The sequence below is a fragment of the Elephas maximus genome, chromosome 2 (genome assembly GCF_024166365.1).
Source record: "Elephas maximus indicus isolate mEleMax1 chromosome 2, mEleMax1 primary haplotype, whole genome shotgun sequence".
Lineage (NCBI taxonomy): Eukaryota > Metazoa > Chordata > Mammalia > Proboscidea > Elephantidae > Elephas > Elephas maximus.
The window spans coordinates 25703598-25722548 of NC_064820.1; the positions used below are offsets into that span (position 1 = coordinate 25703598).

The following is an 18951-nucleotide window of genomic DNA, read 5'->3' on the forward strand; positions in this document are numbered from 1 at the left end:
CAAATAAAATTATATATAGCTCAAGAAACAAAGAAATACTCCCTGGAGGAACTAGCTCTATAGAAGAACATAACAAATAATGAAATTTGAATAACAAGTTAAAAGAATATTAGCACTTGAAAGAAAAAAAATAAGAAAACCCATTATATATATGCAGAATTAATATATAGAGACAGAATTAATGAAAAAATAGAAATAATCAGATTACCATTATTTAAAAACAATGTAAACCCAAAGATTAAATATACTATGAAACAAAATAAAATAAATATACAGATAATTGATATCCTTGAAACAAAGAACTAAAAATTTTAAAATATGTAAAAATATCTTAATAGGAAATAATCAGGACTTTATAAATAAAGAACTGAATCTATGTATCATGTTTCAGGAGAGGGTTGGGCGAAGTACTATAGATGACAGATGATGAATTCTTGAATTTTAAAAATAAATTATCAGAATTAAGAAAGATGTATTTACGCATCCAGGAAGAAAATACACTATCTCTATAAGGGAAGAGACTGGCCACATATTCCCATCAGCAACTCAATTCCAGCAGTCAATGGGACTATGTGTACAATGCTCTAAGGAAAAGTAAACATTATCCAGAATAATATACTGGTTAAGCTTTCTTTTAACCGTAAAACCAAGAGACAGACAGTCTTCAACATGTATGAATTCAGAGATTACAACACACGTGAAACCTTTTTTGGGGAAAAATGTAATGATGGTAACCATACAAGGGATAAATTTACTAAAAAGAGGAGTATGAGCAGGAGACTGAGGAAGACTAAGGTTTGCCTGACCCAAGCATGGTGTTTTCAATTGCTTCATATGCCTGTGAAAGCTGGACGATGAATAAAAGAAGACCAAAGAAGAACTGATGCTTCTGAATTGTGGTGTTGGTGAAGAATATCAAATATAGCATGGATTTCCAAAAGGACAAACAAATCTGTCTTGGAAGAAGTACAACCAGAATGCTCCTTAGAAGCAAAGATGGCAAGACTACGTCTCACATACTTTGGGCATTTTGTCAGGAGGGATCAGTCCCTGGAGAAAGACATCATGCTTGGTAAAGTAGGGAGTCAGAGAAAAAGAGGAAGACCGTCAATGAGATAGTCTCATTGACACAGTGGTTGCAACAATGGGCTTAAGTATAACAATGCTTGTGAGGATGGTTCAGGACCAGGCAGTGTTTCCTTCTGTTGTGCATATGGTTGCTATGAGTCGGAACCGGCTGTATGGCAGCTGACTACAAGAAGTAGCAGGAGAAAGAGGAACAGGGAAAAATAGAAGCAAAAAGGAAGAGAAGAAGAGGAAGTAGAAGCAGAAGGAGAAGGAGGAAGAGAAAAGGAAGGCGGAAGAAGAGAGAGGAAGAGACAGGTTGGAGACCATCTAGTAAGAGAACTGATTGTAAGCATTGCTAAATTTGTCTAGGAAAATAAAACGTTTATGTTTTCAAACTTGAAAGCTAAATGTTCTTATATAACTAAGAATTTTGGAAGGTGAAAGAGAGGAAGCGTACATAAATTCTAAGGTGTTTATTGATAGCATTTAAGATTAAGGAATCTTTGATAGCAATATATTAAATAATCTAAAATTAAGAGAGGTAACTGAAATACTACTAATAATTCTAACATCATGATTTTTGTTTTTATTCATAATTATAGAGAGATCTTTCAGGAAATAGTTTTATGTAGAAGAAATATTTTTCTGAAATTTAACAATGGAAGGACATTTCACATCGATATTTTTTCTGTTGGAATCAAATAGAATGAAATATTACATTCTTCTTAGAAGTTTGATGTAATATTTGCTATATTTTATGAATAAAACCATTCCTCTTGAAGATTCTCTGTCTCCTTCTCTCCTATCTATCTTTCTACCCTTCTACCTCTAAATAAGCATAGATGAATATATGGAACATTTTCCCAATGTTAACAATAGATATTGAGATGTAAAAGGGCTTCATTCCTTTTTACTTTCTGCTGTTCTATATTGTTTCAATTTTTATGATGAACTCATACCATTCCCACAAACACAGTAAAATTATAATTCTTAAATATATATATATCTTTTAATAATAAGACTCTAGACTCACAAAAATGTAGTAGGCCTTAATGATCAATGGAAAGAAAAACTGTCAATGAATCCCAATGATTTATCTTAATCATACTAGACCCCTTTCAAGAGGAATGGCTAGAAAACTGACTTATATGAGCCTAGACTAAGATGAAGAAGAAACACTAGGAACAAGCCATTGTAAAGCAGATTTATCATACCAGGCTGAAGTATAAAGATGAGACTTTCAGAACAAGTGGCTTCATTCTAAAAAGAAAACCAAAAACCAGTTTGTGTTGTGTCAATTCTGACTCATATCAGCTGTATAGGACATAGCAGAACTGCTTCATATGGTTTCCAAGGCTGTAAACTTTACAGAAGCAGACTGCCACATCTTTCTCCTGTGGAACAGCTGGAAGGGTTAGAACCACTGACCTTCCGGTAAGCAGCCCAGAGCTTAACCACTGCATCACCAAAAAAACAGAAAAATTTTTTTCAACCAGGACCTCTTAAAAAGAATCAATTAAGAAGGAGGTGTAGACATTATCTAATGATGCTTTAATATGTGTATTGAATAAAAAAACAAAAAGCCATTGCTATCTAGTTGATTCTGACTCACAGTGACCCTAATGGACAGAGTAGAACTGCCCCATAGGGATTCCAAGGAGTGGCTGGTGGATTCGAACTGCCAACCTTTTGGTTAGCACCTGAGCTCTTAACCATTGCACCACCAGGGCTCCTGTGACTTGAATAGTGGTAGAATTTTAGAATCATTTCTCATGGAAATGGAAAAGTGCTAATAGAAACAAATAACTACAATATTGAGCATAAAACTAAGTTTTGTGACATTTGGCTTTAATTAATATCAATTTATTAAAAATATTTAAATTGACATTAATTGAATCAAGTATTGGCTTAGATTTTACTGTGTGCCTCAGGATGTTTTAGAAGCTGGAGACAGTGGTTAACAAGTTAAATAAAGCCCATTTTCTCATGGGTCTTATATTGTAGAGAGGGAATGGCACACCGGAAACAAGTAAATAAGTCCTTTTCAATTAGTGATAAGTTTTATAAGGAAAATAGTCAGGGTAATGAGACGGAAAATTACCCAGAAGGAGACAACATAACACAGAGCAGACAAGAATGCAGCTCTGAGATGAGAAGGACAAGTCAGGGGAAAGTCGCAGGTAGGTGAGCCTGACAGAAGGCCTGTGATTCCTTCCTTCAACAAGTATTTCTTAAGAATCCTGCTATGTGCCAGATAACATTACAGGTGTTAGAGCTGTAAAAAGCACAGAAACGTCACCATCTGCACGGAGCTTGTTGTCTTCTTGATGTGAGTAGTCAATAATAACATAAATAAGCACACTATGTAGTATGTTAAAACTAAAATAAACCAGTTGTTGTCCAGGGGATTCTGACTCGTGGCAACCCCTGTGTTTCAGAGTAGAACTGTGTTTCACAGTGATGAGGGAGAGTGCGTATGTTAGTATGTGTGTAGGAGAGGTGCGTAGAGTGTGTTTGTGTATGACTGGGAGGTGGAATTGAGGAGCTTGAAAAGTCAGCATGTCAAACCAGAACTTACAAGCACCACCTGTTTTTTTTAGTACCTGCCTCAATTGGTGGCATCGCCATCCACTAAATTACCCAAGATTTAAACCTTGAAGTCATACTTGACATCTATCGTTTCTTTTGGACATTTCTTAGCTCCTCTATTTCTCACCATCTTGATGTCCCATGACCTAGTTTAAACTTCATCTACACTAGCATGAAGCATTTATATAATATCCTAATTCAAGAATATTATAATTATTGTTTCTTCCCTCCAACTTCCATGGAATGCTTCCTCTAAATGAAACCCTACTCTCCTCGTTACAACCATAGAGTTTTCTGTCACCTCCAACAATGGTTTTCCAAATGATAGACCATGGATTAGCTACATCAGAATCTTTTTTTTTTTTTTTTCAACATACTTTGTGATTTCTCATAGCCATGACAAGCCTACTGAAACAGAAAACTCTGGACTGAAGCCCTAAAATCTATAGTTAAATGATCTCATAAACTAATTATATCCTATCTTATTTCCCAGTGTGGTGACAACTCCCCTGCAGTACATGAGGAAGCTTCTTATTGAGCCCTACCAAATCTCCTGTGGACTCTGTGGTTTTGCTCCAGAAACACTGAATGATCTGAGGCTACCCCACAGAATACATTGTTCTTGCCTCTGAGTTCTTCTGCTAAAATGTCCTTCCCCCAAGTTTAGAACAAATGTTCTTTTTCTATTAAAACATTGTTAATTTATTATTTGAGAAATTTACTAGCTCCTGTTAAAGAAATCCCCCTTTGCCTGGACTTATATCTCAATCAAGCAGTATTTATTATTGTTATTTTTTAATCTCATCGAGAATTCACAAAGAATTCAGCTCAGTATTTTCCAAGGAAATAATAGGTCAACCAACAATTCTTTGGTGGATAAAAAGTTGTCACTAGACCAGATGAGAATGTACCTGAATCAAAGGGAAAAAAAAAAAAAAAATGAAGTGTGCACAATTTTAAAATCTAGATTTTAGTTTTGGCAAATCTTCAACAATATTTCAGGTTTAAAAAACAAACAAAATAAAGCTTAAAAGAATTGGATAACCAAACCAAAAGAGTGTTTTAATAATAATAGATATTTAAATGAGAAAACATCCATGTCATACAATTTATCTCTAAATAAATAGCAGATTTATTAGAAAAACAGTCAATTTTTTTCTGTAAGCAAATTATTACTACACTCCAATTTTTTGTGGCCTGCCCAATTTAGATAGTTTTAATGAATAAACTTAATAATTCTGGGCATTGTAATTATGCCCATATTTAAATGATAGTAATTTTTGAAACAAGTTCAATTAAAAAAAAAAAAAGGGAGTGAGGGACATTAAAAGTATTTCCAGTGCTTCTAGATACATATTTTCAGTGTTTTTTTCTTTCCTAAAATAGATCTCATTAACTATGATAAATGTTTAATAGTGTATAATAGCATATAAGTAAAATATGTGCTTCACATACACACAGTAAAAACCGCGATCATTTGGGGAGATCAATTATCTTTCTAGCTTCCTTGAATGATCAATTTCACATTTTATTTCTATCCCATATTGGTCTTTGCACGAGTCTAAAGTATATGCTTTTCAAATATGTACTATAAATAATGACAAGCTGTGTGAAATCTAATAAAGTCGCCTTTCTTCTCTGAGCTGCAGATTTCTTATTTGTAGAATCAGAAAACAAAAACCAACCAACCAAACAAACAAAAAACCCTATCTAAATAGTTTCCATAATCTGAGAACTTTATATTCCAAGTGTGGACTAAGGGAAATAATGCAACAGAAATTGAAACACTAAACCAACATAAGATATTCGTTCTTTTTACTTAACAAAAATTTTCAATACCCTACATTTGGAAATGCCTTTCCTTTGGTATGAGGACACAAATACGAATATGATAAAAATGATTAAGCACCTCTAAAAGAAAGAAAAAAAGAAAAAGTTGTCTTTGTGTTAATCCCATAGGGTTTTCAAGGCAGGAACATTTTGGAAGCAGATCACCAGGCTTTTATTTTGATGCACTTCTAGAACCACCAACATTTCAGTTAGTAGTCAAGTGCTTAACCATCTCCAAGACACAAGGACTCCTGAGCACCTCCAGGAGCTTAAAATATAGTAGGAAGAATCAAATGTCTTCAAAACATGAACGCCAGCAGCGTCAAGGATGCTTTGACAGAAACGTTGACATTTGGGGAACAAAGTAAGGAGTGATCAACTCTGTCAGAGAAACTCAAGAAAGAGAGAGGTATGGGAGACAAACGTTAAAGAACAGGAAAAAATACACTAAGAAATCCCTGTGGGCAGGGCTTCAGATGCAGGAGGACGAGTAGAACGTCAACTATGGTAGATTTGGTTTAGTTGGAATGCAGTGCGTGCGTGCGTTCGTGCGTGATAATAAGATAAAGACTAAACATGTGAGAAACCAGAAGAGGGTTTCAGTCTGAGAAGACAGTAAACAGATTGACGTGTTCGATCATTCCCTCCCAGAGGAAAGGGTAGGTTGGAGGAAGATAAGGTGCGAGGCTTAGAAAACAGCCACTGTTGTTATTAGCTGCCATTCTGGCCCCTAAAAGAGTGCAAAGGAACAACTGTGAGGGCCATAAGTCAAACCACTAGAAGAAGAAAGGAGATATTTTAATCCATGTTCTAGAAAATTAATGGCCAGGCTTTGCATCTAACTTGACAAGAGGAGGCAATGAATAAGGAAGCAGAGTCAGAAAGACCTCAGACTTCCAGTCTAAGGACTGATTAGAAGATGGAGTGTTACCCAGAAGGGAGAAAATATGAACAGGCCCATTTTGGTTGGGAGAAGAGAAGGAATTTAATATCAAATATTCTGAGTTTGAAGAGATTGTGGCACAGACAGAAATGTATAAAAAGTGGTAGAGCACTCGCAATATGTTATGTCGATTTGGGGCTAATTTAGAGATGAGGAGAAAGTTTAGGAAAACTAGGAAAGGTGTGTGAAAAAGATGAAAACAAAAATTAAGGGAAAAAAAGCAACATATTATTTACAGAGACAAGTAAAAAAGCCACCTATTTTTCTTTGAAATTCTAAATGTTATAAAAAAAGTTATAGTAGTTAAAAATAGTATTTTAAACTTAATCAAAATAGAGGTGCATATTTAACTGCATATAACAATTCAAAATTTTATTTTCATGTTGTTCCTAAGAGTTATTCAAGAATTGACCACACGATGGTGCTATGTTACCAAATTGTTTGGTGTGGAGTCGCTGCATTGCTATTTGCTAGGACTGCAAAAAGGAAAGGAATTTTACTGACTAACCGGATACAGATTAAATATAAATGGGACCATGTGAGAACTTAACCTATTAAACGGTCCTTGTGTGGAGTAATATCTTTTATCTCTTATACTTTTCAAGGAAAAAAAAAAAAAACAATCTGCTTCGGATTCAATGTGATCATGCAGTTATGTTAATTTGAAATGATAAAGTATTGCCAGGTAACATCACCTTAATAAAGCAAATTATAAGGTGATTTTTGTTAACTTCAAAAAGGTTTTACTTATTTTAAAATAAAATAAAATCAGTTGGCCGTTTGCATTTTCTACAGTAGTTCTTAGTAGTTCCTAATAGTTATTTTAGTAGAAGGGGAACCCAGCTATTTTAGAAATTATGCAGGATATTAAAATCGGTCTTTTACATAACTGAAGTATTAACCCCACTATTTTAATTGCCCAGATTTCTTCATCAGTGACAAGAAAACCACAGTGGCTCTATATAGATACTTGGATTGTCAGCCCTTGAATTTTTTTTAACTCTTATAAATTTGTATGTTTACTTATATACAGTGGGTGTATATTTTAGTCTTACTTAAAAAAAAAAAAAATTTTTTTTTTTATGCAGCAGGGGGAAAAAAAGCCACTGCTTAAAAACGTATATTTTATTTAGCTCTTAACTTAAGAGTTTTTTTTTTTCAATTTAAAACATATTATTTTTTAATTTTAATTTTAACCCATCTCCTAATTTTTAGATGGAGTGAAAATTTTAACAAGTTTTACTTATCCAAATTGAAAAAAAAGAATGTATTGTTATATGTGTTTAACAACACAGGGAATTAATTAAAAAAATTTTTTTTTTTGATCAGTGTGATATGAGTAGAGTAAAAAGAGTAGAGTAGTTTGTTTTTATTCTTTTAAACCAATATCGTATGCCTTGGAGAGGTGTATAAAGTTTCATAATGTTATTTTAAATTCAAAGCGACACAGTGAAATGACATTCTGTCACAGTGCTCATAAAGTAAATCCAAGTTAAGATTAAAAAATATAAAAGAAGTAAAAATGCCTTTTTTCATTCTTCTCAGCTCCTATAAACCTGACCATATTTTTTTTAATCCCCTTAGATCATCCCTCTATGGAAGAATAGAAGAGAGGGGGTGGAATACTAAAATAATAGCAAATAAACAAATTTGAAGATTAAAAAGAAGGAAAAATGTGCTTCAGAGAACTTTAAGCAGTTTAATGTATTTTAAGTGAGATTAAAAAAAAAAAAAATTCCCTGAAGAGAAATCATATTTTCCTTCATTTCTCCACCGCATTTCAAATGCTGTTTGGCAAAATATTAAAATAATCGATGCTTAAAAAACAGCTATTTATTGAAATACAGAATATCAATTTGGGGACTTTATATTTAAGAACATAATTCCTATATGAGTTTGGTTTTACATCAAATATTTTGCATTGCAATTCTATGCTGAAAAACTAAAGGGAACACTTAAAAACTAATTTTAAGATAATTATGGAAATGAAAAGTTACTCTCAATGCTTACATACATATTTATTATTATTCATCTAATTCTTCAAGGTCTCTTAAAGGTAAATCCAAGGTGAGGCTTTCTGAGAACTCACTGAATATATACATGAATAGTCCTGTAATAGAGTCCTTATCTAAAAAAAAAAAATTCTCTGAATTTCAACAATGCAATTGTTTAAGTTAATTTTGAATTTTTCAAGAGTTTATTCGACAGAATATTTTTCTCATTTCATTTGCATGGAAGCATACTGTCATGTTTAGTCAAGTCAGATATCTACCTGTGGTGTGTACACACACACATATACACACGCACACACAGTCTGCAATACATATGATTGACAGATAGACTTTAAATTTTGTTGCAAAAAAAGTTTTCCTGATGCAGTTTTCAAGTTGCAATTTTTTTTCCCCCCAAAAGAATAATAGATTGGTAAGTAAGGATTGTCTCTGCTGGATCCTTATTTAGAGACTAAAACAAATCACAGCACTGGAAGCAAAATCCATGCATTTTATTAGGTATTATAATTTACCAGATGACCAAAAGATGTATAAACATATATATCGGCTGTTTTTTAAATGGAGCCAGGCTCTCCCTATGTCTCACAATCTCTTTTGCTACCAACTTCAGGTTTCAAGTTACCATCGAGTCATTTCTGGATTATTTCTATAGTCTTCTAACTGGTCCTATTTCTATCCTTACCTTCTAGTCATTATTCTGCTCAGAACATCCAGGGAAATCCCTGGAAAAGATCATTTATATCTGAAATGACGCTTGGCCTCCCATCTCATGGTCTAATCCAAAGTCCCTGATGTGGCCTACAAGGCTCTCCATGACAGACCCGTCTCCTTCTGACCTCATCTCTGCCCACACTCCTTTTCACTAACTGTACTCCAGCCCCACTGGCCATCTTGCCCAGACACTCCTGCTTCAGAGATTTTGCTACTACTGCTCATTCTTTCTGAAATGTACATCCCAAGACACTACATTGATCACCCCTCATTCCTTCAGGTTTATGCTCAAATTTTAGCCTCACATAGATGTCTTTTCTGACCACCTCACTATAAGATAGCTTCCACCTTTCACAATACTTGTTACTCGCTCACCATGCTTTATGTTTTATAGTGGAACTTATCAGTGCTCATACCCTCTACTGTTGAGTCGATTGCAACTCTAAAGGACAGAATAGAGCTGCCCCATAGGGCTTCCGAGGAGTGGCTGGTGGATTCGAACTGCCAACTATTTAGTTAGCAGCCAAACTCTTAACCATTGCACCATCAGGCCTCCATCAGTGCTCGTAAAAAACAAACGAAAAAACCTGTTGCCTTCCAGTAGGTTCCGACTCATAGCAACTCTATAGGACAAAATAGAACTGCCCACAGGGTTTCCAAGGAGCAGCTGGTGGATTTGAACTGCTGACCTTTCAGTTAGCAGCCTGAGCTCTTGACCACTTCATCATTAGTCCTCATAAACCTGATGCCGTTGAGTCAATTCTGACTCCTAGTGATCCTATAGGACAGAGTAGAACTGCCCCACAAGGTTTCCCAGGAGCACCTGGTGGATTTGAACTGCTGACCTTTTGGTTAGCAGCCCCAGCTCTTAACCACAATGCCACCAGAGTTTCACAGTGATGGTTAAATTACTTGTTCATCAACTGACTTCCCCAACGGAAATGGAAGTTACTTGAGCACAGGGACTATGTGCTGTCTCAATTTATATGCTTCTTTCACATGCCACCTGGTGGTGCAATGATTAAAGAGATCGGCTGCTAACTGAAGAGTCATTGGTTGAATACCACCAGTGGCTATGAGGGAGAAAGATGTGGCAGCCTGCTTTTGTAGAGATTTACAGGCTTGGAAACCCTATATGGTCTCTATGAGTCTCAATCGACTTAAAAACAGTTCCCCCCACCCCCATGCCACCATCCAATAAAAGACAAAAGTACATGTAATGAATGTAATCATTTCTTTAGAAAATCTCAACTAACTTTGCTCTCTCCTTCTGCAACCGTGTTCTGCATTTACCCATTTAATCCGATTAAACTGCTTTTTTTCATCATTCAACTTAGTTTTTCTCCTAATTCTTTTTGCTTTTTTGCTTATGATCCTCACAAACCGATTGTTATCCTCTCTCATTTCTTCCAGTCCTTCAGTGATTAGGGCTGATTGATATTGGGTTTCCTTCACCACGATTTCAGCTATCACCAGGAATGTGTGAATTACATATTTATACTTTCAGAAAAGTTATAAATGGCTCAAGATCAGTGGGGCTGGAATTTACTTCTGGGTCTTATTGTTACATTAAAATGTTTCTGTGTTTATAGCCCAAATTTAAAATTGTCATTAAACTCTGCTGAGATTAAAAAATAATTAAGCAAATTAATAGACTTGCTCATTACAACTTAACATATATTCCTGCTGGTTCACAGAATAAGTGTCCGTGGAAGTAAAAACCTCATGGTTATTGAATTTATTTTTGTTTTTAATTTAAAACACGGCTAATAGAAAGAAAATTAAAATCATTCGTCATTTTAATTTTCATTCTTTCTCTTCTTTAATTACAGTCAGCTGTCTAAAAGTTTGTCTGGGTACCTTTTTCAATTTGATGACTCCTTCTTGTGTATCCTCATCTGTGACAATATCAAACAAATTTCCCCCATCTCCTGGCACAATATTGTACTCAATTTCTGCATTTTTCCCAAAATCAGGATCCACAGCTCTTATTCTTCCAATAGCTGAGCCCACAGGAGAAGACTCAGGAACTTTCAGATGGAAGATGCCTGCCAAAACATATAAAATTTACATTGACAGTGGAGTTATTAAGGTATATAGTAAGATTATCAGGCTTGAAAATACAGTCTATAGGAAGTAAATCAAATTTACAACATAATAGTGCAAAATGAGAAGGCAATATGCTGTCAGATTAAGGGTTATCACTAGGAGTACTAACTTCACTCTTCCATAGGTCCTGCTCAAGAATTTTAATTAGGCATTATATAGTGAACAGAATGTGTTTAACTAAAATTACTATGAACAAATATTTCACATGCTAGCAGCATCAAAGTATACCAAATATCAAATGTGAAGGTACAAATATCAATGAAATTAACTGCTATCAATACAATAGAATCCAAGATGCAAGACATAGATAGATAAATGGATAGATAGATAGTAGATAGATAGATAGATAGATAGACAGACAGACAGACAGACAGACAGATAGATAGATAGATAGATAGATAGATAGATAGATGATGGATGGATGGACAGATGCTTAGATATTTATAGGGAATTAAAGTTTCTTAAAACCGTTTAATAAATATAAATAGTTAAGCTAAATATGACTCTGTAAAATGAACTGTATAGTTTAACCAAAATTTGGGAATTTATGCTGGTTGGGTATGATGGAATTAGAAGTATTATATTGTAGATTAAGATTCAATTTATGTTTAGTAAATTTTTAATAGGAACTTTGCTAGGTATTTTCACACACATTTAAATCAGGATATATAGTTCTCTCAAGTTTTTTAGCATTTAAGAGAAAGAAGTAAAAGGCTTATTTTACATATATATGTAAATAGTATGTTTATACATATACATACACATATAGAATGTTTTATAAATATATATATAATATATTTGTAAAGCATAACATGAAGGAAAACATATATGCTTTTTTACTGAAAGCTAATCAAACAAGTGTTAATACATTAAACACTATTCCCTTTAAACAGAAATAAAGAGGGAGAGAATGGAAGGAAATAAAAATCCAAAAGCAAAACTAAATATACACACACACAAAGTTTACATTTTGATATTGAACGTCCAGTTATTAACTTCTATTAATACACAGTGAATTGTGTTTCCCTGCAGGTGAAGCTCCGCAGCAGTTCATTGGCTTTGGACTTGTAGTTAGTTATAGACATTAAATTAAAAAGGTCTTCCACATGTTTGGTGCATGGTGAAGTTCATTCAGAAAACCACACAGGGATATTAGAATTAATTGCTTCAACAATCTATGAGAAAGTAATTAATCACATCTTGTGAGCTTCTGACAAATACATGCTTGATCACTCCCAATTATTGTTAGAGATCATGTAATTCTTTCACATTTAGTTTCAAAATTTGAAAATATCAATACCCTTGGAAGCAGTTAAACTTATCGTCTGTCAAAAAACAAAACAAAACAAAAAAACAGACAGCATTGGGTACTGTAATTACAGTAAAATCAACCTTGTTTGTAGCCGATGGATATTACATAAATGTAGCATATATTTGGCCGCAAGAAGGATAAGTACTCACCTATATCTTGTCTGGCTCGATGTAAGAGAGAGAAGGCATATTTGACAATGATCCAAAATAATTATACATAATTAATTTAATTAATTAGTAATATGGCTTTCTTCATAGAAGACTTTAGGTTTCTACTTATAAGAACAAATTTAAAAGAATAAATAAATCAGTAAGTCTACATACACAAAACTTGCCAAGTAGCAATGATGTTATGTAGACATTAAAACTTTAGGTGCTATAAAAACAGTACGAAACAATCTCAGTTAAAAATGGTCATATTAATTGATCAAAATGGCAACTTCTAATAGGCCGGGATTACATTTCATTACGTTTTACTTCCTAAACACCTAGCACAGTGCCTGTCATATAGAGGTCCTCAGTGTTTGCTGAACTTAAAACAGAGTTTGAACTTGAGGCAACCAGAGCAAAGAGGACCTAATAACAACAGTAGTAATATTGATGATAATAATAAGTGTCATTGTTTTTCCATTGCCTATAATAGGATGAAGATAGTTATTCAAGAGGAATCTTTGTGATTTCTAATAACCATGATTACTTGATTCCAACTCATAGTGACCCCTTCAGGCAGAGTAGAACTACCCCATAGGGTTTCCAAGGAGAACCTGGTGGATTTGAACTGCCAATCTTTTGGTTAGCAGCTGTAGCTCTTAACCACTACCCCACCAGGGTTTCCATGATTACTTTAGCAGAAACTTAATGTGACTTTTACAACCTACATTTTTTTTAACGTGTTTCACAATAGCTAGATTTGACCCAATCTATATTTTTTCAGTAATAAAGCTATTAAGTATAACCACTTCCTATAAAATTCAGAATTTTTGTTTCAACATTATGATGTAACTTTTGCTTCATAATATATTTATACTTAACCCCAAAAAGTAATTTAAATAGCATCAGATAATACAGATTATAAATGGAAGAGTTTCTTTTTCAAGACAATATGCTGAGATGCCAGATTTTATTTTATTGTTTGTTTTATAAAAGAATGTTTTATGAGAATAACAAGAAATGTGAAGACAGCTATTCTCTGTAATACTCTATCAAAATAAATCAAGTAGTAGTTTTATTTATTAAATTTTGCAGCATAAATTATTCCCTCAAATGTTATTAGTATTCGATGGCGTTGGAAAACTGTACTAAGTTAAGATAGTTGCACTGTCCAAAAAGATTGACTCAATAGTATACCACTAACAGGCTTCCCCTTCCCCCCAAATTAAGATATAATGAACGTAAAACAGGGATTTACCACTTACATCTTTTCTGTGCATTGAGGTTTTACCATGTTTAAAGCACACATTTATAGAGGGCTAGATTTTCTGTTCTTTACACAGCAGACATACATTTTTGTAAGGTGGAAGGCACTCACATTCATTAAGACAGGCATTTTTCAATAAAATATTGTAGTTGATAATAACATCTTCAGAATATGGAGAAGGTCAGGGAAACTATGCATTAGTCATGTCAGATTGTTTAGGTTCCGTTGGTTTATTTCCAAAGACTTGACATTTTATCATTTCTAGAAACTCAACAGCAATAAAGCTGGGGTCATTCAGATTAATGCAAAGCTCTGAAGTAATCGTCAGCTGTGCCAAAGTCGGATAGCTTATGATGTACTATGTAATTACACTGCCATCATCTTCTAGGCGTCCCACTTTTGACGCATATGAAACATCTTAACGGTACTACCTGTACAGCACAGATTAAGAAATAAAACAGTCGACAAGAAATTATCGTAGAGTCAATAAGAATATATACTTACCTATTTTTCAGTCATCAAGTAAACACACTATGCTTAACAAAAATGACCATTTTCCCACGGAAAAGGAGAACATGAACTCAGGTAGAATTTTAGTGGGGAAATTCTCTAACTTCTTACTGATAGCGTTCTCTGTTAATTCCAAAGGCCAAAATATCTGTTACTCAGTTATAGGCTAAGTGAGTACCCTCTTAGTGATTATATCACTTGAAAAATTATGCTTTGGTTATACTGTAATTATTAGGACTCAAACCATGGGGGAGAGGGATACATTCATTCATTCATTGCTACCTGAAAAGATAATGTTTTTCTTTCCTTTTTTTTTTCCTTTGGGGAAAGTTCTGTTGATAAAGGCGCCAAAAAAATATATCCACAGTCAACAAAATATATATTAATATGTTAGAATTTACTCAGAGAGAAAGATTATATGACCAGAATAAATACTTTAAAGTGAATCAATAAATTATCCAATACAAATAACAACACAATCATTCAGCAATATGAATAGCAAGTGATAAGGTGATGGATTGATTCACTACAAATTAACTTTTGAAATAACTTTTATTTTATATTGATAGTAATAACTAGTTCAAAGTTACTCAGAATCAATATATAAGTCATTGCTCAACATTACAGAAAACATATCTATACCCCATAAGTAACCAATCCATAAGTGACTAGGATTTAAATACTAGAAATAATGAAAAGTTAAAATAAATTTATTTCAAAATGATGTGTTAAACATTTTTTTAAGATCTTGGAGAAAAAAAAAAAACTTCTGAGACCACCTGAAAAGACTATTACTTAGAAAATTGATTTACATTTAAACTTCAGAAAATAAATACATTTTGCCACTAAACTGTTGATTCAATGATTGAATTCAGACATTGAATTGTTCAAAGAGTGACCGTACACAGTTTTTGTGCATTGCCATCTAGTGACATGGGAATACAATTTTGCTCTAGTAATATTTTACTTTTTTTAATTTCTAAATTAAATATAATAAGAACATGTAAAATGCTTTCATCTTCTCATAAAAAAAGAAAAAATGAAAGCAAACAGCATATCTGTGTGAGTAAAAGAGAATTTTATAGAAGCTGTGTACCTGTTTTAGCCATTCGTTACCTCTTTTACCTTGGGCAAAATGTATAATTTTTCTTTTCCTGATATATAAAATTAGTATACTATGAACAACAATAGGTACACAGATTTTTTTCAAGATCTTAAAAAAATGTTTAACACATCAATTTGAAATAAATTTTACTTTAACTTTCCATTATTTCTAGTATTGTAGTATTTAAATCCTAATTGCTTTTGGATTAGTATCTTGTAAGGTATAAATAAGTTTTCTGTAAAGTTGAGTAAGGACTAATGACATATATAGTTTCTGAGTGACTTTAGTCATTACTATCAACACAGAATAAAGTTTATTTCAAAAGTTACTTTGTAGTGAGTCAATTCATCTTATTACTTGATATTCATATTGCTGAATGATTACATGCTGTTACTGGTATTGGATAATCAATTGATGCACTTAAAGTATTTATTCTGGTCATATAATCTTTATCTCTGAATAAATTCTAACATATTAATTTATATTTTGTTGAGGGAAGATAACATATTTTTGGTGCCTTTATTTTTTTTATCAAAGAAAGTTCAGTTAGAACTTTCTTCAAAGAGAAAAAAGGAAAGAAAATATATTGTTTATTCTTTCTCTTTAGGAAGCAATGAATGAATGAATGGCCCAGTGGTTAAGAGCTATGGCTGCTAACCAGAAGATCAGCAGTTTGAATCCACTAGCTGCTCCCTGGAAACCCTATGGGGCAGTTCTACCCTATCCTATACGGCCACTAGGAGTTGAACTTGATGGCAGCAGGGTTTTTGTTTTGTTTTGTTTTTAGTTATTAATAATACTTAGCTGATAGGTTTGTTTTTGAAAGGGCACTTATAGATTAACGTAGGACAGCATTTTATATGGTCATTAGTTACATTTGAAGGAGTGTTTTATAGATGATCTCTCTATATACTGTGTTCATTTCCTATGGCTGATGTAACAAATTACCACAAACTGGGTGGCTTCACACTACAGGAGTCTATTCTCTCACAGTTCTGGAGGCTAGAAGTGTGAATTTAAGGTGTTAGCAAGGCCATGTTCCCTCCGAGACTCTAGGGGAGAGTCTGTTCCATACCCTTCTTTTAGCTTCTGGTGTCACTGGTAATCCTTCACGTAACTTGGCCGGTACACACACCACTCAAGTCTCTGGCACAGTCGTTGCATGACATTCTTTCTTATGTCACCGTGTCTGCATCTTTCCTCTTCTCATGAGGACACCAGTCATATTGGGTTAGAACACACCCAAATGACCTCATCTTAACTTGACTGTGTCTGCAAAGACCCTTTTTCCATTAAGGTCATATTCACCAACATATCTTTGTGGAGGACACAATTCAACTCACAGCGTACAAAACTTTTCTGTAGTAATGACGATAGACGATAGAAAACTACCAACAGGTCTGAACATGAAAGAAAAAGGAGGTGTAAAAAGAGTTTTGAAAAAGTTATGTCATTTTAACCTAAATATGTTTTCCATATCTTAAAAATTGGAGGGTATGGGAATAAAAATATTTCAATGCGTGAAGAATATTTTCTGCCCTCTATTTTCTCGAAAGCCTGAGGTTATGAATATTTTCAGTAAGCTCAAATGAAAGTAATAGAAATACAGTCCAAAAGAGAAAAAAAAAAATCCTGATAATAAAGTTGGATTCCAGCTGAATTTTAGTAAGCATACCAAACATATGAATGAAATCTCTCAGTAATGACAGAGAAATTCAGTCTTGCTAATTCTTAGGGTGAGCTTATAATCAACACATTTTTGAGATTGCCAAGTATTTGGCATCAAAGTTTGTACTGAATTAGTTAAATTACTTCACTTTTGAAAGATTATAATTGCCAAGTCTAGATTTTATTAAATAACCATATATATAAATATTAATTGTGATTAACACAAGACCAAATATATTAATGGGTTAAGTTATATAAATTACATGTAACACTAGCACTGTTTTTTTTTTTTAATTCTAGCAGTATTTCTTTCCTCTGAATGATGAGAAATTTATTCCTCTAAAATTTCTAATTCTGAGCAACCAAACACAACACAAAAACTTAGTGCTTGCTATTGATGAATTGTCTTTTTGAAATTGATTTTGTTTTATGTTGATAAAAATAACTGAATTTACTCAGAAACAATGTATAAGTCCTTGCTCAACATTACGTAAAACTTTTTTATACATTAAAAATAAATAAATAAATAAAAACCCTTTGCCTTTGAGTTGATTCTGGCTCATAGCGACCCTACAGGACAGAGCAGAATTGTAAGGAATGGTTGGTGGATTGGAGCTCCAGGCCTTAGTCAGCAGCCAAATGCATAACAGCTGCTCCACCACGGCTCCTATTTATACATTGTTTTTGTTGTTAGTGCCATCAAGTCGGTTTTGACTCACAGAGCTCCTAGGCACAACAGAATGAAACACTGCCCAGTCCTGCGCCATCCTCACAATTGTCATGATCGCGCCCATTGTTGCAGCCACTGTGTCAGTCCATTCCACTGAGGGTCTTCTTCTCTTTCGCTGACCCCCTACTTTACCAAGTATGATGTCCTTCTCCAGGGCCTGATTCCTTCGGATAACACGTCCTAAGTAAGTGAAATGTAGTCTCGCCATCCTTGCTTCTAACGTGCATTCTGGTTGTACTTCATCCAAGACAGATTTGTTCGTTCTTTTGGCATTCCATGGTATATTCAATATTCTTCACCAACACCAGAATTCAAAAACGACAATTCTTCTTTGGTCTTTGTTATTAATTGTCCAGCTTTCATAAGCATATAATGCGATTGGAAATACCATGGCTTGGGTCAGGCGCACCTTAGTCCTCAAGGTGACATCTTTGTTTTTCAGAATTTTAAAGAGGTCTTTTGCAGCTGATTTGCCCAATGCAATGTGTCTTTTATTTTTTTCATTGCTCCTGTGTTTCCAAGCATGGGTGTTGATTGTGGATCCAAGTAAAATGAAATCCTTGACAAACACAATCTTTTCTCCATTTATCATGATGTTGCCTCTTGGTCCAGTTGTGAGGACTTATACAGTACAAGTAACTAATTCGTAAGCAATTTTAGATTGTAGATAGTATTAAGTCTTTTGGTATCTAGATTATTGATATTTGATTTAACTAAACATTTTAATAGACTCCATCATAGAATTCTGAGAAAAATAAATAAATAAATGAAGACGGTGTGTATCCTGATGGATATAATCTAGTGGGGAGGAACAAATTAATTAAATCATCACACAAAGCAAAATGCAAAATAACATCAGTGCAATAAAAGAAATATATACAAATCTTTACAATTATTATGACCTTTAAGCTGGAGTCTGAGCTGAGTCAACTAGGTGATGTTGGGACT

At 33.7% G+C, this 18951-nt stretch overlaps 1 protein-coding gene across 4 annotated transcripts in view; it reads right to left on the reverse strand.

Moving 5' to 3' along the window:
- The window catches only part of CDH12 (cadherin 12), a 378196-nt gene that overhangs the window by 75115 nt on the left and 284130 nt on the right, over positions 1 to 18951 (reverse strand). For all 4 annotated transcript variants that reach the window (XM_049861507.1, XM_049861489.1, XM_049861479.1 and 1 more), the window contains one exon: positions 11014 to 11201. In XM_049861507.1, the coding sequence (XP_049717464.1) occupies positions 11014 to 11201 (188 nt within the window). The remainder of the gene's footprint in view (positions 1 to 11013; positions 11202 to 18951) is intronic.